The sequence below is a fragment of the Petaurus breviceps genome, unplaced genomic scaffold (assembly GCF_028583685.1).
Source record: "Petaurus breviceps papuanus isolate PSGF00001 unplaced genomic scaffold, PetGlider_PUasm1.0 126, whole genome shotgun sequence".
NCBI classification, from domain to species: Eukaryota; Metazoa; Chordata; class Mammalia; order Diprotodontia; family Petauridae; genus Petaurus; species Petaurus breviceps.
In genome coordinates this window covers 12,437,899-12,464,414 of record NW_027185655.1, presented here as the reverse complement: position 1 = coordinate 12,464,414, position 26,516 = coordinate 12,437,899, and the positions used below count along the sequence as shown (strand labels likewise).

The 26,516-nt window shown below is 36.1% G+C and overlaps 1 protein-coding gene across 4 annotated transcripts in view; it reads right to left on the bottom strand.

The window, feature by feature from the left end:
* Positions 1-26,516, bottom strand: part of CFAP299 (cilia and flagella associated protein 299) — a 470,324-nt gene that overhangs the window by 152,460 nt on the left and 291,348 nt on the right. For 3 of the 4 annotated variants that reach the window (XM_069092982.1, XM_069092964.1, XM_069092954.1), the window contains exon 4: positions 19,965-20,015. The exons of the other annotated variant lie outside the window; for it this stretch is intronic. In XM_069092982.1, the coding sequence (XP_068949083.1) occupies positions 19,965-20,015 (51 nt within the window). The remainder of the gene's footprint in view (positions 1-19,964; positions 20,016-26,516) is intronic. 4 annotated transcript variants of the gene reach the window in all.

The following is a 26,516-nucleotide window of genomic DNA, read 5'->3' as shown; positions in this document are numbered from 1 at the left end:
AGATAGATAGATAGATAGATAGATAGATAGATAGATAGATAGATAGATAGATAGATACTATAGATATTATAGATACATGTTGTCTCCCTCATTGGGATGAGAGCTCCTTGAAGACAGAAGACTGCTCACACCTTCCTTTTTATGCCCAGGGCTTAGCATAATTCATGGAAGGCATGAAGAACTTAATAAATGTGTGTTGGCTGAGTAGCTACTCCCATAATATAAAGTATGAAGCTTATATCAAAAGGTAAGCAACAAACTGAATTAAAGATGACTGAACATCTCCAACAGAACTTGCTACAATTACAGCATTCTACACAGCATAAAACATCCAGGGTTCACCATTAAGTTATATTCTTTGTCTTTTTTTTTCTTATTTAAAGGCTTAAGGTAAGTCATGATACTGACAACTACATAGTGCAGTGGACAGAGTGCCAGGCCTGGTGTCGGAAAAATATCTCCCCAAGTTCAAATCTGACCTGACACACTTACTAGCTGTGTGACCCTGGGTGAGTCACTTAACCCTGTTTGCCTCAGTTCCTCATCTGTAAAATGAGCTGCAGAAGGAAATGGCAAACCACTTTAGTATCTTTGCCAAGAGAGCCCCCAATGGGATTATGAAGAGTTAGACATGACTGAAACAACTGAAAAACAAGAAGTCATGATGCTTTTACAACCACAGGAATGCAATTTTTTGCCAACAATAATGATTTGTAATCATATCCACTATACGCAATAACAATCAGGGACACAACCATAAAACTGATTGCATAGGTCATTATTTTTCCTGGGAATTACGCTACCTTTGTAAAATAGTTTGATGTGGTCTAAAATATAAGATTCTTCATACATAATCTGACATATCTATAATACAAATAATATATGTGAGAGAGGAACAAAGGACTAAGGGAGTTCAAGTGAGATGTATAGACAGAATGGATCACACAGCTCCTATGGGTTTGAGGCTAGATTTGAGCTCAGGTCTTCCTGACTCCAGGACCCATGCTCCATGCTCCTACATTCACAGACACCTTGGTCTCCAGGCAATAAAGCAAAAAAGCTCCCCTGTTAGAGGTAGGGGAGCCAGGTGTAGGATACAAGTTTGGGGGATGGCCTTGGAGATAGGAAGATCCATCTCTGGAATAATCCCAGCCATGGCACAGGCAAGTTCTTTTACTTTTCAGTGTTCCAGGCAACTTTCTAAGACAAGAGCTCTTAACCAGAGGTCTGTGATACTGTCTTTTAAAAACATTTTTGATAACTATTTCAATATAATTGGTTTCTTTTGTAAGTCTATGTGTTTCATTTCATGAATTTAAAAGAATTATTCTGAGAAGTGGTCCACAGGCTTCACCAGACCACCAAAGTGATGGTCTGTGACCACCAAAGAAAAAAAAAGATAAGAACCACTGTCCCTCGCCTATGTGTTACAAACAATCTGTATCAGTGTAAGAATTCTTCATACTGGAATTTCTATACACCACTTCCCAACCAAAAATGTATGAAACACTGAGAGAAGCGAATATAAAGTTCTGCTATCAAAATTAATTAAATGTTTCTGATTACAAACCCTTCCTTCCAACCCTCTTAAAAAGACACAACTGTTTAGTGCTGTTTAATAATACAGCTACCAACTAGTTCAGGGTTTCATCACCTCCCAATTGGACCCTGACATTCTCCTAAATTGGAGAGGACTACTGGCTTCAAGCCTTTCCCCTGCCCAAATCCATCTCCCACATAGCTGCCCAATGAAGCACCCAAATACTCAATTCTAAAGATAGGCCTTGACCAAGACCCTTCTGTGGCCCTCTATGTCCTCTCAGCTAAAATACCAACCTTGGCACGTAAAACCCTGCGCATCATGGCACCAACTTTCTTTTTTCCAGGCTTGTTTCACGTCATTCCCCTTTACCCACTCCAGGGTCCAACGAAAGTGAACCCCTCTATTGGCTTATTCCTAACACCAACATTCTATCTCCTGCCTATATGTCTCTGTGTTGGCTGTGGCCTATTTCTGAAATGCAATCCTTCAGCCCTCTAAAAACCCCTAGTTCCTGTCAGGGCTTACACTAAAGTGATACCCACCTCCTAAGAAGAGACTTTCCTGTTAATGAACTCCTTCCACACATTATTTGCATGCGCCTATTGTGTCCACATCTTAGCTCCAATCCTCAGCAAATTAAGGACTATTTAGCTGTATCTTTGTCCTCTTGGAATATGGCACAGTGCTTTACATGTAGTAAATACGTAGAAAATGTTTGTCCGATGGTGTACTGGGTGTGAGGGTGATGCATCACATGGTGATACCAGTAACCCTAAAATGTGTAGTATTAGGGTTGATTCTACATAACAGCAGAAAAGACTTAACTTCAATATTTCAATACTTCAAAGCATCTATGATTTCATTAATTTGGGAATTCCTTCCAACAGAATAAATTACGACCTGTTCACAACATCTCACCTTGTGTGATCCTTGTCCATTCCCTCCCCCAAATCCTTCAGTGAGATTAAATCCAACATGCTGGGGCCTTCCCTGGAACACACTTTCCCCTCAGTATCCAGCACCTATTACACACTTAGTCAATTGTTGCTGATTAATTGCTTGCTTGGCTGTCTTTCCTGAATCCCAACCCAGCACACCGTCCCACTGGACTGAGGCACATTCCACATAAATGAAGGTCATGGACACAAAAATGGAGAAAGTTCAAGTGGGGAGGCCTGAAAACAATGAGCGGTGATATGACAAATCACATGTTGAAGGTTATTTAGTGTTTATTTTGTCTAAGGATATCACAATGATTAAAAAGTAACAAAATGCATTTTAATGGCATTGATCAAAACTGTATCAAAGTTCATATTGTTCCATATATGTGTATGTATATATATATCTTTACGTATTTCTATGTACAATCACACACTCATACACATATGAACAAACATATGGATACTTAACCATTTGATGCAAATATGTATTTAATTGTGAAGGTAAATCTCCACATATTACTTCTGAGGATTTTTTTTTTTTACTTTCTTAGACGATAATAAATAACTGAAAAATTTGAATTATTCAGAGATACCAGTATCAAACATACTAACAATCTCACCACAGGCCCGTTTCATAGAGAGGTAACTTTTGCTTTCAGTCTTACTTTAACTTTTCCCAATGACCAATATGTTTCTCCAATGAGCTAGTCTTTAGATTGTTTCAGAAGCTGGGAATGTGCAAAGAACAGGAAAAATGGCAGCCTTACGACAGTTTGTTACAAGTTTTGTTTTTTAAAAAGTAATGACATTTAATTTCTGTAGTTGAAATTAACTAGTGTTTAGATACATTAATCAAAATATTCTCCTTTCAGGAAAATTTTACACAAACTACAGCTCCACCATGGAGTAACATATTTCTACATTGACCTACATATGGTCTAAATCAGCCCCTGTACATTTCAGTTATTAAATGAAAAACAGCTCTTTTTTGACCCATAGAGTTCTTGTATAAAAGAATCTATCAAAAAGCGTTATGTCTTCCCTTATCAAATGTGTGTGGTATGACACAATGATGTAATGTAACATAACACTTCAGTACAAATGGCATTATTTCAATTCCCAAGAATTGGGTCACGTTACCCTTCTCCTTGTTTTTAAAGCAGACAACACGCATTAAGTATCTAATGGAGAAGCCTTGGATTTTTACCTTGGGGAACTCAAACTTAATCTGAGAATTGGAAACCTAAATTTAATAACAGCCTGAAAATGTATGAGTTGAGTAATAATTTACTAGGATAAATTATAAAACTCCAGAGGAGTTTTAATGGCAAAAGTTCAAGTGCTTCTTATAGTTAGAATGTGCAAAGACCAGCATAGAAGCATGAAGACTTCTCTCTGAATGACTCAGAAGGGGCAATGAAATTTGACTAGGCTCAAAATGGGACTTTATGTAGTTCAGCAATGGAGAAGAGATGGCCAAAGAGGATAAACAGTCACAGAGATATTCAGCTCAAGAACATTTCTCTCCTCTTCTTCCTCCTTTCCCCACCCCACTCCCTTCATGATCAGTCCTGATAGCAGCAGTTAGTCACCTAAAAGATATACAGCTAGCAGCAAGAGTCAGTTCTATAGACTTTAAGAAACATTTGAGGCGAAAGGAACACATTCAATACAGACAAGAGAGGCAAGGAAAGCAAGAAAAAGACCTGGCCATGGACTCACGAGTTTGGCTTCAGAGTAGCAAACTTGGGAGGAGAGCTGGGCAGCCCATCCAAGTGGAGATGCTGTGCCCTAAGGGGCACTTTTATGAAGACTCAATGAAGAAAGAAAGTTCATGGGTGCCCTACAGTGCTGGAGTGGCAACAGCTGATCAGCTACATATATCACCTAAACCTGTGTCTTACTATCACTAGATGGTTTGTGTAAATCTGAAGCAGGATACCGTGTGCTGAGTTTATAAAGGGAATGTTTATTTGTTGTTTAGTCATTTCAGTAATATCCAAACTCTTCCTGAACCCATTTGGGGTTTTCTTGGTAAGATACTGGATTAGTTTTTCATTTTCTTCTCCAGCTGATTTTACAAATGAGGAATTAAGGCAAGCAGGTTAAGTGACTTATCCAGGATCACACAGCTAGTAAGTGTTAAGGTATCTTCAGTAAATAGTTTTGCTAATAGGAGTATGCTTCAACTGGCTGACTGTTAATCATGGGTCCTCACAAACTATGGGGTAGCTTGCTGGTGCAATGATAGAGTGCTGGGCCTGGAATCAGGAAAATTTCAGTTCAAATCTGGCCTCAGACTTTCTGCCTCCCTAGCAGCTACATGCATGTGCCTGTGGGATCATGTGCTGACCTAGGTCAGCCTCAGAAAATTCCATAGCTGTCTTTTGTGTTTCAAATTTTTTTCTGCAGATGATGCTTCCAGCCTTGGAAATAATGCCATGAATATGAGTTATGAGTGCCTGGATGGTGAGTGACTGGCATTTTCTAGTGTCTTGCAGCTTCCTGAACCTGTACCACTTCTCGGAGGTAGGAATGACCACCAATAGAATCACCCTGGAACTTGAAAGGAGAAGCCATGGCCTGGAAGACAGAAGGGCTGGTGCTTGAGCTGCTACTCAGATAATGATGATTGAAATTAAAGTTAAATATGTTCAGATGTTGCTCATAGTCCTTAGCTCCTGGGAAATATATAATACAAGTATATTACTGTTCCCTTTTTCATTCTTGTTAACAAATGCTTATGAATCTCTTGGCTGTAGGTACTTCTTTTTTGCTGGAAGAAATTAATAGCTGTCCTATATCTGTTATCTACTACTTAGTACAGTGAATAGTTACTTTTCTGCAAGGGACTCTATTAATCCCTTTTAAAATAAGTCCTTATATATGGAGCCATACCCAAGCTCATTTGAAAAGATTTTCCCCAGAGTGAGGGCATAATGAACACCATAATGTAAGAGAAGGGGTCTACTCCTTTGTTGTATAGAATGAGTGTAAGTTTGCCTGAGCCAAGAGGAAAAGCCTCTGTAGAGTAAGCCCACCTGGGTCTTGGGGCTTGGGAGCTATCTCAGGATCTGAAATGCAGATTCCATTAAGTACCAAGCACTTAATCCTATTTTGGGAACCATACTTGTTCAAAGCTTATCTAAGTTTGTTTACTTGGTGTCTGGTTGGGTGTTGTAGAGACCCCTGGAGAAAGTCGATCTAGTCTTCCACTTGGATAGCACTAGACAATTGCTATGGAATCCATTTCAGCCATGAACAGGTTACCCTGTGTACTAGAAGAACTCATGGAATTTTCTATTAAGACAATTTGACTTCTCACCAGAAGATGAAGGGGTGACCTTCAATGAATCCTAAATCCCTAATCTGCATGTGTTCTAGTTTCCTTAGACAGATGAAGCTCATTTTTCCTTTTCCCCCACTTTTGGTTAGTTTTAAGCTTAATATTAGTATTCATTCTTTCTTAGTTGTCTTTGGTTAGGACAGGCCTTGGAGGCACTAGGTATATGACAGTTACTGAGAACTTCGTAAAATGTTCTTTGCTTGTTCAGTTTGTATGAACATCTCTAAACAAAGGTCTAATTTTAGGTAACAAATAAAAGGTAGTAAAGGTTATAATGCAATGAGGCAAATCTGACCTCATAGGTATCTCTAAAACTTGATGAGTAGACCATGTCTTTGTAGAGATGGGTTAGCATTATATAATATGGAGACACACTCGTGTGGAAATCCAGGAAGAGGCAAAGGAAAGCATGGCAGATAGTATTTGGGTAAAAGTCAAAGGAGTGAGAAATAGAAGTGCTTGTGTCACTGAAGTACATTTTAGACTTTCCAGATAGAAAGAAGATGTGGATGAAGAGTCTCACAAATATATCACAAGAATGGCAAAGAGGCATGATATAATAGTGAGGGGAGACTTATCAAAACACATGCTGATGTTCTCTCTATCTACCAAAAGGCAGAAAAACTAAAAAAAAATTCTTGACTTGGCTTAGTATAATTCTATTCTGGATCAGATTCTTGCTAACTGGTTATTGGGGTGGAAATTATGGAAATCCTTGTGGGAAGTGATCACTCCATTCAAAAGTTTGTGATAGAAAAAAAAATTGTAATAGAGAAGGAAAATACAGCACCCAAGATGTTGAGAAAGCAGATTTCAAAGGGCTCAGAGGAAAGATGAGTAGGATCCCATGAACTAAAATGATTCGGGGGAAGTCAGGTCAGAAGACATGAAAGATGCTCAAGAATAAAATTAAGTTTTCTTTCTTTTTAAAGAAGGAGTTGACAGGAAGGAGAAGAAAAAGTACATGAGGACAGGATGGGGAAAAATGCAATTAACAAAAAAAGCTTGTGAATATGAATCAGATGAATTAATAAAAAAAAAACAGAAGAGGATAGCATAAGTGGATTAGAAAGCAGAAGATGAAAATACGTTGTTTACAAGAAATACATTTGAACCAAAAAGATCAACATAAGTTTTGCTGGTGGAAAACCCATTATGCTTAAGCTGAACTCCAGAAAGCAAGAGGGGGCAGTCTTAGCTTCAAATAGGCTACAGTAAACATAAATAGGATAAAAAGAGATAAGCAAAGAAATTATATGATGCTTAAAGGCAGCACAGGTAAAAAAAATTAATATCAATATACCTTATAGCATAATATATAAATAATTAAGGAAAAAGTTAATTGAATTGAAAAGAGAAATAGTAAAATTATAAAGTAGGCATCCAATGGCAACAGTCAATGGGGAGGGGTTGAGAAGGATAGAGATGCTAATACATTACTGGTGGAACTGAGAAATGGTACATTTTGGAAAGAATTTGGAATTATGTAAAAAAAAAAGTGACTAAAATGTCCATACCCTTTAAATCACAGACTCCACTTCTGGGCTCATAGCCCAAGAAAGTAATCTATAGTAAGAAAGTCTCCATATACTCCAAAATATTTATAGCAGCACTTTTTGTGATAGCTAAGAAATGGCAACAAAGTAGATGAAAATCAATTAGGGGATGGTTAACAAACTGTGGTAAATTAATATAATGGAATATTACTATGCTGTAAGAAATTATGCATGTTAATAATGATAATGAAGATAATGATAGATTGATAAGATAGCATTTATATGGTGCTTACCATGTACTGATACTGTGCTAAACAATTTACAGTTATCATCTCATCTGCTCCTCATAACAACTGTGGGAGGCAGGTGCTATTATTATCCTGATTTTATAGATAAGGAAATGGAGGCAAATAGAAATTAAGAAATTTGCTCAGAGGGACAAGGCTAGTAAGTGTCTGAGACTGGATTTGAACTTGGGTCTTCTTAGCTCCAAGTACAATGCTCTACTCACTAGCTGCCTCTGCTACAGAGAAGATTACAGAGAAATGTGGAAAGAGCAATATGAACTGATGAAGAATGAAACAAGCAGATCCAGGAAAATAATTTATACAGTGACTGTAACACAGTACATGGAAAGAACAACTACCCACCAAAAAATAAAATCAAAAGTAAATGTGCCAAAATTATAAAGATCAAACAAGAGCTGAATAAAAAAGATTCTTCCTTTAAGAGAAGATAACTTCCAACCTACCACTTCATGAAGGTAGGAATACAGTTCTTACACATTGAACATGTGTATGGACTTTTGCAATGTATTGATAATTTATGCTGATTATTTTTTTCCTCTCTAAAATATTAGTATTTGTCATATGGGATGGCTCTCCAGAATCAGGAGGAGAAAGGATACTTGAGGATAACTATGGTAATATAAGAAACAAAGCCCTAACAATAAAACATTTAAAATAATTATAACAGCAGGGAACTTTAATATTGTACCTTTTATATACCCAGACAATTTAAACAAAAGATAAAAGAAGTTAGGGATACCTAAGTAGAATTTTATAAAAATTAGAAATGATAGCTCTCTAGCACTTACTAAATAGCAATAGAAAGGAATTTATAGACATGTCAGGTGAATATGACATTTTTACCCCCCAAATGGCAATGAGACATAAAGACCTCACCAAAAACATGGAAAAACAGAAATATTAAATACATAGTGTACAAATCATAGTGTAATAAAATTATATGAATAAAAGGTCCATGAAGAATTAAAAAGTAGATGGAGACAGACATGTAATTATAAAACACTGGTGGGACAGAGAATAATTACAGTAAAAAAAAATGTCATCTAAGAAATTACAATACTATAACATATAAAACTTATAGGATGAAGCCAAAGAAATATTGAAGAGAATATTTGCATCTCTAAATGCTTTTAAAAATACAGAGGAAGTAAAAAACAAATCAATGAATTGGGCGTGCAATAAAAACTTAAAAAAATCAACTAAATAATAAGGTAGAAATTATGAATATTAAAGAAATTAATAAAATTGCAAGGAAAGGGATTGCCAAGTGGGTAAATAGAAGTAGAAACTTAAAAAAACTAATAAAATGGATAACTGGGTCAGCTAACCTGCTTTTTAAAAAGGAAAATCATGCAAAAAAATGAAAAAAAGAAGAATTTACAAAAATTGAAGAGGAAATAAAGGAAATTATCAGAAATCATTTTGCCCAATTACATGCTAACACAATTGTTAACACAGTGGAAAGAGATGAATGCTTTTAAAATTACCTATATTAACAACAAAATAAGAAAAAACTAAATAATGCAATACCATAAAAAAGAAATGGAATAAACCATATATGAACTCCCAAGGAAAACAACTCTAAGACCAGGTGGAATGAATCACAAGTTAACTGTATCAAACATTCAAAGGAAAATTAATTCTAATACTATGTAAATTGTATATAATAATAAGAAAAGAAGGCATCCTTCCAATCTCTGTGACACAAATACTGTCCTGATATCTAAGCCAAGGGGAGAAAAAGAAAATAGGAAACCAATATCCCTAATGAATACTGATGAAAAATGCAAATAAAATGTTAATAAGTAGACTACAAAAATATATAGAAAGATTATATACCATGATCAGATTTAGTATCTACCAGAAAGAATTGCAAAAGTTGGTTCAACAAAAGTTACTTGTATAAAAATAACATAATTATATCATGTTGTCATATCATAATATAAACAATAAGTATCATATGAGTATAGATTCAGAAAAAGCTTTTGACAAAATTCAACACTCATTTATATTAAAAACTCTAGAAATCTTAAGAATAAATAGACCTTTTCTTAATACAGTAAATTGTATTGCCTAAATACAAGAGCAAACATGATATATAATGGAATAAAATTAGAGGCCTTTACATTAAAATCAAGGATATATTAAAATAAAAGGATGACAACTATCACTACTATTTGATATAGTGCTAAAATTGCAAGTTGTAGCTATAAGAAAAAGAAAATAAAGGAATAAAGATAGAAAAAAAATCATTGACTTTTCTTTTTCATGTGATATGATAATGTGTTTAGAGGATACCAAAGAGCCAAGTAAAAACTAATAAAAATAATTAATGACTTCACCCAAATTTTAGGATACATGATAAAACCATACAAATCATCATTATTCTTATATGTAACCAACCATATTCTTATATGTAACTAAAAAGAGAAAATACTTTCAAAATAACTACAGAATCTATAAAATATTTGGTAGTTTATCTATCAACATTTATCCAAGGACTATATGAACCTAATTATAAAACATTCTTTGCAGAAATCAAGACAGATTTAAATAATTGGAGAAACATTGATTGTTCATGGTTAGGTCAAGTCAATATAAAAAAATAACAATATGAACTAACCAATTTGTTTATGGAGTATTGTACACAATTAACCAAAAAGAATATTTTATAGAACTATGAAAAATAATAACAAAATGCATCTGGAGGGACAAAATTTAAGAATCTCAAAGTTATTAAAGAAAAAAGAAATAGGGTCCAGCCATAATAGATGTCAAACTGTACTAATCAGTAATCATTAAAATTATTTTGTACTAAATTTAAAAAAGAGAGGTTGAACAGTAATAGGCAGTAGGGATAGAGACAAGATAGCAGAGTAAAGGCAGGGACTTGCCTGAGCTCTCCAAAATTCCCAAACTTTATTTTATTTTATTTTTTAAAGCAATTGGGGTTAAGTAATTTTCTCAAGGTTACATGGCCAGTTATTTCTGGGTGTGGTGCTAAGCATCAGAGCCCAGATTCGATCCCAGGTCATCCCAACTCTGGGGCCAATGCTCTTACTCACTGCGCCACCTGGCCACCCGCACCTCCCAAACTTTAAAATAATAACTCAAAACAAATTCAGGAGTAGCAGAACCAACAAAAATGACAGGATAAAACAACTTTACAGCTCAAGAGAACTTAGAAAGTTGGCAAGAAAGGTCTGTCACACCAGGGTGCACAGGCTGCATCAGGCCTTGGGGCCACTGAATTTGCAGTGGTGGTTTCTGGAGCTCTCAGCCCTACAGATGGTAAGGGGCCAGGGACAATCAGTCAAAAAATTACAGGGGATCCTTTGACCCTTTGCTGGCACTGGGTGCAGGGCACTGTTGTATTGCTCATGTGTACTTCTGGATTATCTTAACAGATGCAGAAAAGGCTTTTGACAAAGTACAACATCCATTCCTATTAAAAACACTAGAAATTATAGGAATAAATCGAGCCTTCCTTAAAATAATAAGTAGTGGGACAGCCAGGTAGCACAGTGAGTAAGAATACCAGCCCCAGAGTCAGGATGACCTGGGATCGAATCCGGGCTCAGACACTTAGCACCCACCCAGAAACATCTGGCAGTGTAACCTTGAGCAAGTTACTTAACCCCAATTGCTTTAAAAAAAAAAAGAAGCATTTATTTAAAGCCATCAGCAAGTATTATATGTAATGGGGATAAGCTAGAAGCATCTCCAATAAGAGCAGGGGCGAAACAAGGGTGTCCACTATCACCCCTCTTATTCAATCTGGTACTAGAAATGTTAGCAGTATCAATTAGAGAAGAAAAAGAAATCAAAGGAATAAAATTAGGCAAAGAAGAGACAAAGTTATCAGTCTTTGCAGATGATATGATGATACACTTAGATAATCCTGGAGAATCAAGTAAAAAACTACTTGAGACAATAAATAAATTTGTCAGAGTTGTAGGATATAAAATAAACCCACATAAATCCTCAGCATTCCTGTATATTTCTAATGAAATCATATGTAGTTTTGGGTTGTAGTTCCAGGGTGAGGAGAAATACTAGCACAATAGAGCATGTAGCTATACAGGAGTAGGGACCCTGGTCACAGTTCCAATGGAAAAGAGTACTTGTGGTAGCTCACAGACTAGGAGAGCACTAACCGCACCACTCCTTAGCTCAAACCACCTTGGAAGAACCAGCTTTGAAAATAGAAGCCTGAAAAACTCGAAGCTTGGCCCCTCCACTCTGGGAGTAGAGCACAAATTTAATACAAAGTTACATCAAGAAATAGGCCAGGAAAAGGAGCAAACAACAGAAAAAAGAACCTGGCCATAGAAAGGTACTATGGTTAAAGGAAAGATGAAAATATAAACTCAGAAGAAGACAAAGTCAAATGGTCACATTTAAAGCTTCAAAGAAAAATGTGAATTAGTGCCAGGCCCAGAAAAAGAATTCTTGGAAAAGCTCCAAAAAGGATTTTAAAAATCAAATAAGAGAGGTAGAGAAAAAAATTTGGAAAAGAAATGAGAGTGATGCAATAAAATAATGAAAAAAAGAGTCAATATTTTGGCAAAGGAGGCACACACACCTGTGCGCACACACAGAGACACACACAGAGAAATGCTGAAGAAAATAACACCTTAAAATAGAATAGGCCAAATTATAAAAGAGGCAACCTACTAAGGAGAAGAATTCCTTAAACAGCAATATTGGCTAAATGTGGGTGGGAAATGTAAAAACAAATTCACTGAAAAAAGAACACCTTAAAAACAGAATTGGTCAAATGGAAAAGGAGGTACAAAAGCTCACTGATGAAAAAAATTCCCTAACAATCAGAATTAATCAAGGATTAGACTCCATGATATATTAAAAAAATAATAAAACAAAACCCAAAGAATGAAAAATAGAAGAAAATGTGAAATATCTCACAGGGATAAATACAACTCACTTAGACATAGATCCAGGAGAGATAATTTAAGAATTATTGGACTTTCTGAAAGCCTTGTCAAAAAAGGAGCCTAGACCTCATGTTTAAAGAAATTATCAAGGAAAAATGCCCTGATATCCTAGAACCAGAGAGTAAAATAGAAATGGAAAGAATCCACCTTTTAAGAGAGACCCCAAAATGAAAAATCCCAGGAATATTATTGCCAAATTCCAGAGCTCACAGTTCAAGGACAAAATACTGCAAGCAGCCAGAAAGAAACAATTCAAATATTGTGGAGCCACAGTCAGGATCACATAAGATTTAGGGATTGGAATATGGTATTCCAGAGAGCAAAGGAACAAAGATTCCAACTGAGAACCAACTACCCAATAAAACTGAGTATAATCTTTCAGGGATTCGGGAAATGGACATTTAATGAAATAGAAAACTTTCAAACATTCCTGATAAAATGACCAGAGCTGAATAGAAAATTTCACTTTCAAATAAAAGACTCAAGAGAACCACAAAAAGGTAAACAGGAAAGAGAAACCATAAGGGATTCAATAAGGTCAAACTGTTTACATTCCTACAGAGGAAGATGATATTTGAATTTCAAATATAATTTGATAATTTCCTTATTAGGAAAGTTAGGAATGTACATAGACAGAAAACATGGTTGTGAGTTGACCATGATGGGATGATATATAAAAAATAAAATTAAAAGATGAGAAAGAAAGATGATTTTAATTGGATGATGTCTAAAAGAAATAGAAATAAAAGGTGAAAAAGAAGGATGCACTGAGGGAAGGGGAAAGGAAGCAGTAGAAGGGGAATATGGGGAGGAGTGGCAGATGACACTTGAACCTTATTCTCATCAGAATTTGGTTAAAGAGGGAAGAACATATATACTCAGTTTGGTAGAGAAATCTAATTTACCCAACAGGGAAGAGGGGGAAGTAATAAGAAAGAGGCAGGGGTGGTAGTGATAGAAGGGAGGGTGGCTGGGGGGAGGTAGTGCTAAGAAGTTAAATACTTTTGAGGAATGACAGGGTGGAAGGAGAGAGAGAGACAGAGAGAGAGAGAGAGAGAGAGAGAGAGAGACAGAGAGAGAGAGAGAGAGACAGAGACAGAGAGAGAGACAGAGAGAGACAGAGAGACAGAGACAGACAGAGAGAGACAGAGACAGAGACAGACAGACAAAGAGAGAGAGACAAAGAGAGAGAGGATAAAAGAGATGAAGGAAAATAAAGAGTAATCATAACTATGAAAAATATTATAGCAAATTTCTCAAATAAGGGCCTCATCTCTCAAATCTATAGAGAAAAGAGTCAATTTTATAAGACTACAGGTCAATCCATAATTGATAAATGACCAAAGAATATGAAAAAGCTGCTGATATTCATATGAGAAAATGTTATAAATTACTATTGATTAGAAAAAGGCAAATTAAAACAATGCTTAGGTGCAACCTATTAGATTGGCTAACATGACAGAAGAAAAGAGAAATGTTGGAGAGGATGTCAGAAAATAAGAACACTAATGCATTGTTGGTGGAATTGTTAACTGATCCAAATGTTCTGGAGAACAATGTGGAACTATGACCAATGGGCTATAATGCATCCCTTTGACCTAGCAATACTGGGTCTGAATTCTAAAAATGTGAAAAAAAGGAAAAGGACCTATATGCACAAAAATATTTACAGCAGCTCTTTTAGTGGTGGCAAAGAATTGCCTATCAAATGCGGAAAGGCTGAACAAATTGTCATATATGGTTGTGATGGAATATCATTGTGCTATAAGAAACAATGAGCAGCATGATTTCAGAAAAACTTGGAAAGGCTTACAGGAATTTATGTACAGTGAAGTGAGCAGATCAGGAGAGCAGTGGATAAAGTCACAGCAAAATTAACTGTGAATGACTTAGTTATTCTCAGTGATATAATGATCCAAGACAATTTGAAAGGACTTATGAGAAATGATATCTCCCTCCAGAGAAAGAACCGATGGAGTCTGCAGATTGAAGCATACATTTTCAACTTTCTTTTTTCTTTTTTTTTGTCTTTTCTTTCACAACATGACTAACATGGAAATGTTTTGCATGGCTACACATATATAACATATCAAATTGCTTGCCTTCTCAACCAGGGGAGAAAGGAGGGAGAGAAAGAATTTGCAACTCAAAATTAAAAAAATGGATATTAAAAATTGTTTTACATGTAACTGGAAAATATTTTTTAAAAAAGAAAGGTGAATTAGTTGAACAACACACACAAGCAAACAAACACAGTTGCATAATGTTTGCGTTAGCAAAAACCCAAAAAACCTAGTTACTGTGGAAAGATTCACTATTAAACAAACTGCTAGAAAAACTAGACAGCAATTTGGTAGAAATTGGGTTTAGACCAATACCTCACACCAGACAGTCATATCAAACAAATTAGAAAAGCAAGGAAGGAATTACATTTTGGGTCTATGGCCCTATACAAAGAAAAATTTTAACTAAACAAGTATAAGAAGGATTAAACAAGATGAAATGTGAAATTTTGATTATATGAAATTTAAGAGTTTTTGCAGAAACAAATTTAATCTAGAAAAAGTAAAAGCAAAACAGGAAATTGGGGAAAAATCTTTGCAACAAATTCCTTGAAAAATACTGCCATTCTTCTTTCCCATCTTTTTTCCTAAAATTTTGTTTTGGTAAAATACCCAACTTAAAGCAAGAGTATATATATAATTTATTATCAATTATAATTATTATATCAATTATATTATATTAATTAATTTTATTAATATATAATTAAACGAAAAGACTATGTGAAACCCAAATGTGAATATCCATAAGATTTTCTAGGATATAACTGATTTTAAAATTGTCCAACTTGTCTTTGCTTCCTTCTGAATACCCTTCTGTTTCTTTCTGTTCATTAAAAAAAAAATGTTCCAATGGCCATCTTTTTTTTTATTGGCATCCCTACTGCTAGCCTTCTACTTCCCCATAAGAAGCAAAGAGAACAAAAATGAAAAACTTGTATTGAATGATTATGCTTATGTTACAATGCTTACAAATTTCACAAATAAGCAAATCAATCAAAACAAATGCACAGTGGTCATCATCCAAATCTTTTTGACTCTTTCCACACTTTGAGTCCACAAAGGGTAGCACACTTTCATCAAAGTTATCTGTCCATTGCTGTCCTTGTATGAATTGTTTTCCTCATTCTGCTTACTTCACTCTGCATCAGCACATAACAGCTAGGATTCTCTGAAATCATCTCTTTTGTACAATGATTTTCCATTATACTCACATGGTACACATATTTCAGCCATTTTCCAAATGTCTTAAGAGGAGATTTAAGGCACTACCTTAAATTCTGGCTCTTTATTTTTCTTTTGTTTTTATCTTTTAGTCCTTCTTCTAGGACTGCAAAGTTTTGTTTGCTTGTGGCTATTTCCTCCCTAGCATTATTCTTTCTGATGTGCAGCTAGGTGGCTCCGTGGAAAAAGTGCTGGACCTGGAGTCAGAAGACTCCATCTTCCTAACTTCAAATCTGGCCCCATCCACTGACTAGCTAGCTCTGTGACCTTGGGCAAGACACTTAAGCCTGTTCCCTAGACCAACTGTTATATGTACATCTATATGTATATATACATAGACACATATGTGTATATACATATATATCTTAAATTATCATATTAAATTCTTAAATATGTATCTTAAATTTTCAACCTTTTGATTTTGTTTGAATATTTCTTGTAGTCTCAATGGAGTGACCAATTTCTGTTTGTTGTATTCTAAGTTTCAAGTTCATTACCTATGTAAGGTTTTCTACTTTCTTTTCTAAGCTATTCTTATATACAGTTTGTTTGGATTTTAGCAAATCATTTCCAAAAGGTTCATATACTACTCTTAGGGAGGTGGAGAAGATGGAAAAGATGAGGGGTGGGGAACCAGGCGGCCGTGAGGGCACATGTGGCCTTCTAGGTCCTTGGGTGCTGCCTTTTGACTGAGTCCAAATTTTACAGAACAAATCCTTTTTATTACAAGGATTTGTTCTGTGAAGTTCAGATTCAGTTACAGGGTTGCACCTGAGGACCTAGAGGGCCACATGTGGCCTTGAGGCCACAGGTTCCCCACCCCTGGACTAGATGGTAATACAATAAGATGAAATTAGCATTGGCTGAATGGCCAGTCTTACACATTTGTTAATGACTCAATTGTCAACTTGGAAAGCAGTCTGGAGAGCAGCACCCTAGGGATTTGTGCTTAGAATTATTCTGCATGATTTTTTCTAAATGACTTAGATTTTTAAAACATAGGTGGTAAGCTCATTGAATTGTTTCCTCTTTTACATCTGTATTTCCAGCACACAGCACAATCCCCAGGGGGTACTGAATAAATGGTTATTAATTGACTGATTTAGTTATTTAATAGCAGTTAGGACTAGAACCAAGCTCTCTGGAAAATGAATCCAGTATTTTAGATGTTACACTATGATGCCTCTATTTTGGTTCCTAATGCAGTGGCTCAGCGGACAGAACTCTGGGACTGGATTCAGGAAGACTCATCTTCCTGAGTTCAAATCTGGCCTCAGACAGTTACTGGGTGTGTGACCCTGGACAAGCCACTTAACCCTCTTTGCCTCAGTTCTTCATCTATAAAACAAGCTAGACAGAGAAGGAAATGGCAAGCCACTCTAGTATCTTTGCCAAGAAAGCCCCCAATAGAGTCATGAACAGTCAGGACTGAAAACAATCAAATAACAGCAACAATAATATTGAAGATGACAAAGAGTAATGTTTTTTTCCTTGGTGAGTGGAAATTATAGAGTCACTTTGAAGGCATCTTTGTGATACTGTAACTGGTAAAGGGGATGGAAAATGGGGAAATATCAATGATCAGGAATTATTCTAAAATCCACAAACTGGCAGGAACTACTACCTCCACTCTACAGGGGGAGGGGGCCAGATTGACAAGCAAACCTTTGTTATGCTGGTCACATGAAAAGAAGCGTAGGATGCTCCAAAGAGCAGTTGTTTAAGTGAGATGAAAAGGGGTAGGATGGCCGGAAAAGGGATCAGAAGAAACATGAAACTTTCACTGAAATTTATTCCCAAGCAATGTAGACTTATTAGCTCAGCAAATTCAGTGGCTATGGAATGGACCTGAAGCTCAGCGGCCATCAGGACCGGCCTGACTAATCCTGGGCAAATTGTTAGGCTCAGGGTGGGGAACCTGCAGCCTTGAGGTCACATTTGACCTTCTAGGTCCTCAAGTGTGGTCCTCTGACCGAATCCAAACCTCACAGAACAAATCCCATTAATAAAAGCATTTGTTCTGTGAAGTTTAGATTCAAAGGGTTGCACTTGAGGACCTAGAGGGCCAAACATAGACTCGAGGTCACAGGTTCCTCACCCTTGATAGAGTATCCTTGAGTATACAAAACAGAATCTGCAAAGGGTGGCAAGTCCTTCAAATATCAACTCAAAAGATGATGATAGAGAAAGTTTAGATTATAAATTGATCCATCCATATGTACCAAACACAAATAAAAATCACCATTACTGGCATAATAGTTGAAAAATAAGATAAAAAAATAGCAAACCAAGATTTGGTAGCTAAAACTAGAATAGTCCTTAGGGAAAATATGATACCTCTGGAAAATAAGCTAGCAAAATAGAAAAAAGAATTAATTGTGTATGCAATTAAAAACCCAAAATAAATATGAAAGAAGAAATCTTTAAAATTAGAATGGAAATATACACAATGAAAAACAAAAAGTACCACAGAAAGATCAACAAAATTAAAAGCTAGTTTTTGAATGGCAAAATCAATAAGCCTTTAGCCAATCTGATTTTTAAGAGAGGTAAACCAAATTACTAGAGTAAAAAAAAAAGTCAACAAGGTGAATTCACAATGAATGAAGAACAAAGGAAAAGAATCTGCAGAAATTACTATACACAGTTATATGTCAGCAAAACTTATTTAAAAGAAAGGGATAATGGCCTACAATAAAACAAAGGATTCAGATAAACAAATAGGAAAAATATGGTTTTAAGCAATGCAATTTCAGAAATGGATTATTGAACAATTTATAAATTAACTATGAAAGTTGGGGACGGGGTGCGTTGACTCATCCAGATGAATTACCAGTGTTTTTTTTTTTTATAATAAAAATGTCAAGTCCCCTTCCCCTTTCTCCTGAAGTCATAACCTCTTGTGTGGGTGGGTGGGGGAATCCACGATAGCACAGACACTTCATGTAAGCTTTTAGTACAGATTTACTTGGCACTCTGTGTGTTGCCCATGGACAGAGAGCATTGATGTGCCCAACTCAACTTTGCAGGTATCAGGAGGAGTCATCTAATATTATTAATATTGTACTTATGAACACATTAGTTAACCCTTTCCTCCAATCATATTCTAGTATACTTTCCGCTGGAGGGCCCTGCCTCACCCCCAGCATCACCTCACAGGCCTAGAGCCTATTTCTCCCCAAATGACTTTGTGTCCAAGCCTAACAATGATCAGATACCTTAATATATATGATAGGAAAATCAGTGATCCCAGGGGCTATGTGTCCCCCAAACGAAATCAAAAGTGATTGAGAAACAAAGTTCTACTCTAATGCCTGTCCTGGTTCCCTTTCTATGCTATGGCGGTCATTTTATCGGATGGTATGTATGTTTATCAGTGCTTGACTTGATTATGGTTTATGATCTGGTTGCTGGAATCTCCACAGTGAGGTAATAGGTTGAACAAGCAAAAATCTGCCTAATTCCTCTGAGGTTATAAAACTAAATTTCTATATCTTAATGTAAAAATAGGATGCAAGAAGCTTAGGTCTTTCCCATTTAGGTTATTAGCCACAAAAAGTGTGTGTGTGTGTGATAGTTTTGATTACAAGTAGGAGAAACAGGTCTTGTGATCTCACTGACACAGTGAACTCCCAGCAAGGAAAACCCTCTAGCAGTATAGGTCAATAACTGTCCTGCCACTTTTATTCTAGCCATAATATTGAAATTCAAATTATTGAAATCAAGAAATTGAAGCAAAATGATTAAACTATGCCTACCTCTGCCCCTTCGTGCTACAAGAATGAGAGATCTTACATAGGGAGCTTTTAATCTGGAGTCTGGGGCCTTTTAAAACATATTTCAATAACCTCAAGTTATTTTATGTACTTAAAAAACATTATTCTGTGGAGAGGTCCATGGGTTTCACCAGACTGCCAAAGGTGTTTATGACAAACAGAAACGTTAAGAACTCCTGTTTTACATCCTCTAGGAAAAAAAAAAGATATCTAGTACATAATAATCACATTTTATATTGTTGTTTTTTAAAAATTGAATTGTGCACATTACAATCTAATTTACTACTTAGACTTCACTTTAAATTTTTTTTTTACCTTTTTGTGGAGCTGGTGGAGCTTCCAGAAAGTTCTATGGTTTTTCTGAATCTACAGAGAAGAAAATAAGACAGCTCTGGATGAGAGATCTGGAGATTTGAGACCTTAAGTTCACAGAACAGGCCAAGCAGTTTTCATCTTAACACTAGTTGATGATATAAGATTTGAACAGGATCTAAGAACTACAATAGTTGGTCATTTTTTCACCTGCATTTTTGTTATAATGGGGTTTTGTACACTCACTCCTATAGGGAATGATTGATGTTGAATTGTGATTTAAAAGGACAGCCAAGACAACAATATAGCCCATTGAGAAAGGTAAAATATTCCTCAAAATTTAAACACCAGAGCCCTGTGAATTCCTCCAAAAGTCTAGAGAAAATTTAAAACTGAATACAATGAACATGAGGAATATTTTTTAAAATCCCACAAACTGGTAAAAAAAAAAGATCAAATGTTAATATTTCACCAACATGGACTATTTTAAGAAGAATAAATAATGGGAAAGACATCGAAAGTTATATAGTTAGTATATCTGTAATGAATCATTGTGACCACTTGAACTAGATAAATTATATATGTATTGACACATAGATATCTATGTACATATCTATATACGTAAAAATACAAAACGTGGAAAGAATTTCACAAATTTTGAAAGACCTGTCTAGATTTGATTAAAATATCCTAGGTCTTTTCGAACATTTGTATGAAGCAACTAAAAAGATGTTTCAATTATCCTAAAGCAACAGTCCTGATAGTTCAATGTCAAACAGCAAAATAATCTGTTTAGTCTTTACTCAAAGAGTATCTTTTTTTTTTAAGTCCAAGTGCAAACAACTAAGACAGCCAAGAAAATTAGATTAAATGATTTTTTTTCCATTTCAGCTACATGTTGGTTTGTACATACTTAGAATAGTATTGGAGAATTTAGTGCAGCTGTTCATTATGTGAAGAATGAGAGGAAATCATTAAAGAAACTTCCAGGCACTTGACTTGCACACCAAAATAGAAGCAAGTGGTACAGATCAGGGAGTTAATTCACATGCCAGCAAGGGCTTTCTGCCAAAATGGAACTTTCCTGGTAATGTCTTTCTCTAAAATGCAATTGACAGCCTTCCAGTTTTGCACTCCTGGGTCTCCATGTTTATAATTCCAGTAGCTAGAATTTACATAATTGCAATTTCACTTTGAGAATGTTATTGGGCTCTTTTTATGCCTAATTTTCTGAATAGTCGCTTCTTCAACTTGAAGATTCGGCTAATTATTTCAAACACAAGGTGAAAATGTGGACCATATTTGATAAAATTGTTAAATGAAAAAAATAGCATCTTATGGTTTTGGGAGATGAGGGGGCTGCTTCTATTTTCTCTTCAAGAACTACACATGCAAAACATTTGGGAAGCCAGCACAGCTGCAGGGCTTACTTACCATACCAGTACTGTCCACTCAGTATCCTTCCTAGCTTTTTAATAGAATCAAGTTTAAAACACATGAAATTTATTTCCTGAAATAATTCCAAAATATTTGCTTTAAAACCAGTGTTTCAGAAAAATTGTTCAAGGAATTCATCAATGCTATTTTCTTCAGTTATCTTTATAGATTTCAATATTACCTTTTCCTCATATGCATCCCCATTTCTTGTTGTCTGTTACACAACAAAGAAGCTGACTAGAATAAACCTTCATAAATGCAAATGATAAATGCAAAACTGACCTCTTAAAGTAAAATATCTGTTATACAATGACTTTTTTTTGATTACCGTGGTGGTTATTAAAGATCTATAATTTCACCAAGAGGGATACACCTTCCCAGTAGTGCAGAGAACAGCCCATTCATGCCTATGTGTCCTGTGTACATCTTGACCCTGACTTCCTATAAATCTCCAAAGTCAGACTGATCTCACATGCTGGATACTTTTCTCTATCTCTTGACATTTTATGAGTATGGATGGTATCCAACTGTTGACCACTGCTTTCACTATATGACTGGCCCTTTTCCTCTGGGATGGCTTACATGCTGCATTATGTGTGTACTTCATCACTGGTAATAGGCTATAGATTATTTATGCCCACTACACACAACTCTATTGTGTTTGGGTGACCAGCAAGTTTGACTACTCACAGATGATGGTGTTTTATGATTCACTACTAGACAGTATAACCACCATAAAACTACTGATGTAAAAATATATTAAATTCAATTTAACAAACATCCAAGAATACAAAACCAAAAATAAAACAATCCTTATCTTCAATAAATTTTATTGAAAGAAAACAAGAGATACATTGAAAATTAAATACAAAACATATGCAAAGTAATTTCCCAGGAAATTAGCAGCAGAGGGAAGGAGGCAAGAGAGGCTTGTAAGACGCCACACCGGAGTGGAGCTTTGAAAGCTAGGATGTCAAGATGACTGAAGATCAGGAAGAAGTATGCAGAACACAGATTCTCCAACACAATTCCTGCACAAAGATCTAGAAAATATAGAAGACTAAGACCAATCAGGAAATTCAAGAAAAAATATCGCTGAGTTATTTTTCCAGTCCAAGTCAGGAGAGGGAGACAGACTGAAAAGAATACGGACATTGGGTACAGGGTCTAGCCATGGACATGGTGAACAGAGAATTTGGGGATTTGTGAGAGGGCCAAGACTGGGCAGAAATAAGAAGAGATCCCAGATTCATACTGGGGCATTTGACTTCCCGAAGGGTGTGGGATCAGGTGCTATTCGGCAGATTTCTCTGTCACTACCAAATTCTAGATTACAGATACAATGAGGACTGAGGAGGCTTGCATAGGGGTGGCTTTTAAGGGTAGGGGTTTATGGCAGGCTCCTTGACTGTCTACTCAGCCAGAAATATGTTCAGAGGCAAACAGTAGCTCTAATGCCAGGAGCAGAGCAGGATCTCCGCTCCAGCCAGCAGTCCCATCTGAAGCCTGAAGTGTAATGACCAGGGCAGGAATCCCAGACCAGAGTGGCCTGAAGTTCTACTGCACCAAACTGGTGGAGATGCTCAGCTAGCTGAGGGGATGAGTCCAGAAACAATCTATTACAACTTCCAAGTAGGGACAAGCCCACTGGAGTATTGCTCAGATCCAAGCCTTGATCAAAAACAAAGTCAAAACTCTGAAAAAAAAATAGAAGAAAATATAAGGTTTCTCATAGCAATTGGAAAACAGACCAAGGCAGAATAATTTAAGATTCACTGAGCACCTTGACCAAAAAAGAGCCCCAACATAGTTCAAGAAATCTTAAAAGAAAACTGTCCAGATCTCTGAGAACCAGAAAGCAAATTAGAAATTTAAAAAATCTACCAATGAACCACTGCAGGAAAGGAAACCCCCAAATAAAAAGTCCAGGAATATTATAGTCAAAATCTAGAGCATAAAGTTCAAAGAAAAAAATTATTGCAAGCAGCTAAAAAGAATTCGTGCACAAGGATTCACAGTCAGGATCACACAAAATTCAACAACTACCACCATAAAGAAATGTACAGGTTGGAGTGTGGTATCCCAGAAGGCAAAAGACAAAGGCATATAAAAAAGTATAACTTAAACCAGCAAAACAGTACAATCTTACATGGGGAAAAAACATACCTTTCATGAAAAAAAACTTCCAAGAAGTCCTGATGAAAAAACAGGAGCTGAGTTTAAACTTTGAACAAATACAGGAGTCAAAAGAAGCATGAGTGCACATGTACACACACACACACACAACATTAACAAACAATCATAAGGGACTAAGTAAGGATAAACTGTTTACATTATAATATGGAGAAGTTGTACATGTAGTCCTTCAGAACTCTAATCACAGGAGTCACAGATTGGACAGAGGGTCTGGGACTGGTTCTTTTAAATTTTGATGATTCTAAAAGAATGGAGAAAGGAGGAAAAAAGAAATATACTGAGGGATGAGTGCAGGGAGAGGAAGGATGGGAAAAATTATCTCATGTACTTGGGATTTGCAAATAGAAGTCTGTATACACACACACACACACACACACACACACACACACACATGAAAGACTTGGGAAAGGAGTGGGCAAACATCACTTTCCTCTGAATGGGTAAAAGGAAAGAGGAATACACATAACCATTATACCTGAATCAAAAAGAAATAAATTACACAAGTATAAGGTGGGACTAGTCAGTAATTTGTGTGAAAAAGTTTGGGGGCAGCTAGTGGCAAGTTTATAGAGCACCAGCCCTGAAGTCAAGAGGACCTGAGTTCAAATCCGACCTCAGACACTAGACACTTAACTAGCTATGTGACCCTGGGCAAGTCACCTAACCCCAATTACCTTGCCTTCCCCCCTCCAAAAAAAAAAAGTTTGGAGGTGGAGGATTAGTGAGCAGCAAACTCAATATGCTAAGCACTGGGAGATCAGTTAGAAAATAATGACATTTTTTGCCATTTTATTACCCTATTACCTTACTGTGGCTTTGAGAGAACTATGAATACTGTCAATCAAAACTATTTTGAATTACCATCTATAAATACTATAAAATTAACATTTCATTTAATCCACTAATAAATTTTTTTTAAGGACTTGGAACTTTTGCACCAGTCTTTCCAAAGGATTTTGAAGACTAAGCAGCTAAGCAGGAATAAGTATTTATTACTTCAAAATAATAAAAAATGCAGAATTGGAGATCTCATTGGAACTAATCTTCTTCTACACCAAAGAACTACAGCAATTACCTTATTAGAGATTAAGATAATAACATCCAACAAGTCATCAATTCAAATTGGATACAGGTGGCCAGCCAGCAATGGTGACTGAACACTAAAGCCATGGTGAAAGAATTTCCAAGCTAACTAAATATCACATCTGGTTGAAGCATGTCTGTTTTTTTCTTTTTCTTTCATTTAATAAATATTTCACAGGATGAAGGAATGTTAAGGCCAAATGGTCTAATACAGATGTAGAACATATGCATTTATACTAGCTGTAATCACGATTACAGATGCTCTATACACAGTTGAGGATGGCAATAGAAAACTTCCATTTTAATTAGCATATGATCCAAAGACACTATCTCATTGGGACTAGTAGGTTATCAGCTAAGACATGTCTGCTCAAGTTAACAATGTGAAAGGACCTAGAGGAGCCTAGATCTCTTACAAATATACCAGCAAAGATCTAAAAAAGCACTAGAGAAAATGAAGAAGAGAGGCATGAGTTAAGTTCCTCCATTCAGTCAAAAACTGAAGAAAACCTGTGGGCACTTGATGAGAGAGGAAAAGTCAGGGGAGATGAAAGCCAGAGAAAAGTTACCAATCATCACCTAACTGCCAAATCACATTTTTCCCCCCTCAATCCTCATTCTTTTCTCTGCAGCCTCTGAATTGTCAACAACCGGAGCGTGCTAATAATTCCTAGCAACTCTGAAAAGTAGAACATACTTTTAAGTTTAACCTGCATCATTAACATTTTCTCTATCAGTTTCTTAAGTCTAAGTAATTGATAAAACAATAAATTATGCCCTTATCTGTAGCCTTTGCTGCTTAGTACTCATACTGAAAATTTAACAATTTCAAGACTGTTCAGCACATCCTTGTAAATCTCATTTTCTAGATAGATTTTTGGCCTCATTTTCTCACTCCACTATATGGTTAAGTAATCTCATCAACCTCTAGTTTAACTATTATTTCTGTGAAGATAATTTCCATATATATATATATATATATACATATGTGTGTATACATAGACACAATATGTACATATACACATATATGGGAATTTATATTACACTATATTATGTTTTATTATACTATTCTATATTACATGATACTATATATTATGCCATGTTATGTTATTTAGTGTTACATTTTATATATTTCTAGGTTGTCTCCTAAGCTCCAGACTAGCAACAGCATCAACTGTCTCTTGCTCATCTCAAACTCAACATTCATTATCTTTCCCCACTAAACCCTCTCTTCCTTCCAATTTTCCTAATCCTGTGGAGGGCATTATCACGCTGTCAGTCAGAAGATCACAGCCTTTGTGTCATGCTCAACTTCTCACTCATGCTCACCCCACATGTCCAATCTCTTGTCACATTGTGTTGTTTATAACTCCATGAACGACATTTCTCACATCTGTCCCCTTCCCTCCTATCACGTGGAAGAGTCAACTCTGTTCAGGTCCTGTTCACTTCTTTTTGTGCCTTTTTTTTTAGAGGGGCAGTTGGGGTTAAGTGACTTCCTAATTCCCTACTCTTGCTGTGCTTTATTTCCCCCCACCTCCACTCTCTTGCCCCGTACACACACAAACACACACACACACACTCTCTCTCTCTCTCTCTCTCTCTCTCTCTCTCTCTCTCTCTCTCTCTCTCTCTCTCTCTCTCTCTCTCTCTCTCTCTTTCTGTCTCTCTCTGTCTCTCTCTCTCTGTCTCTCTCTGTCTCTGTCTCTCTCTGTCTCTCTCTCTGTCTCTGTCTCTCTCTCTGTCTCTCTCTGTCTCTGTCTCTCTCTGTCTCTTTCTCTGTCTCTCTCTCTCTCTGTCTCTCTCTTTGTCTCTCTGTCTCTCTCTCTGTCTCTCTGT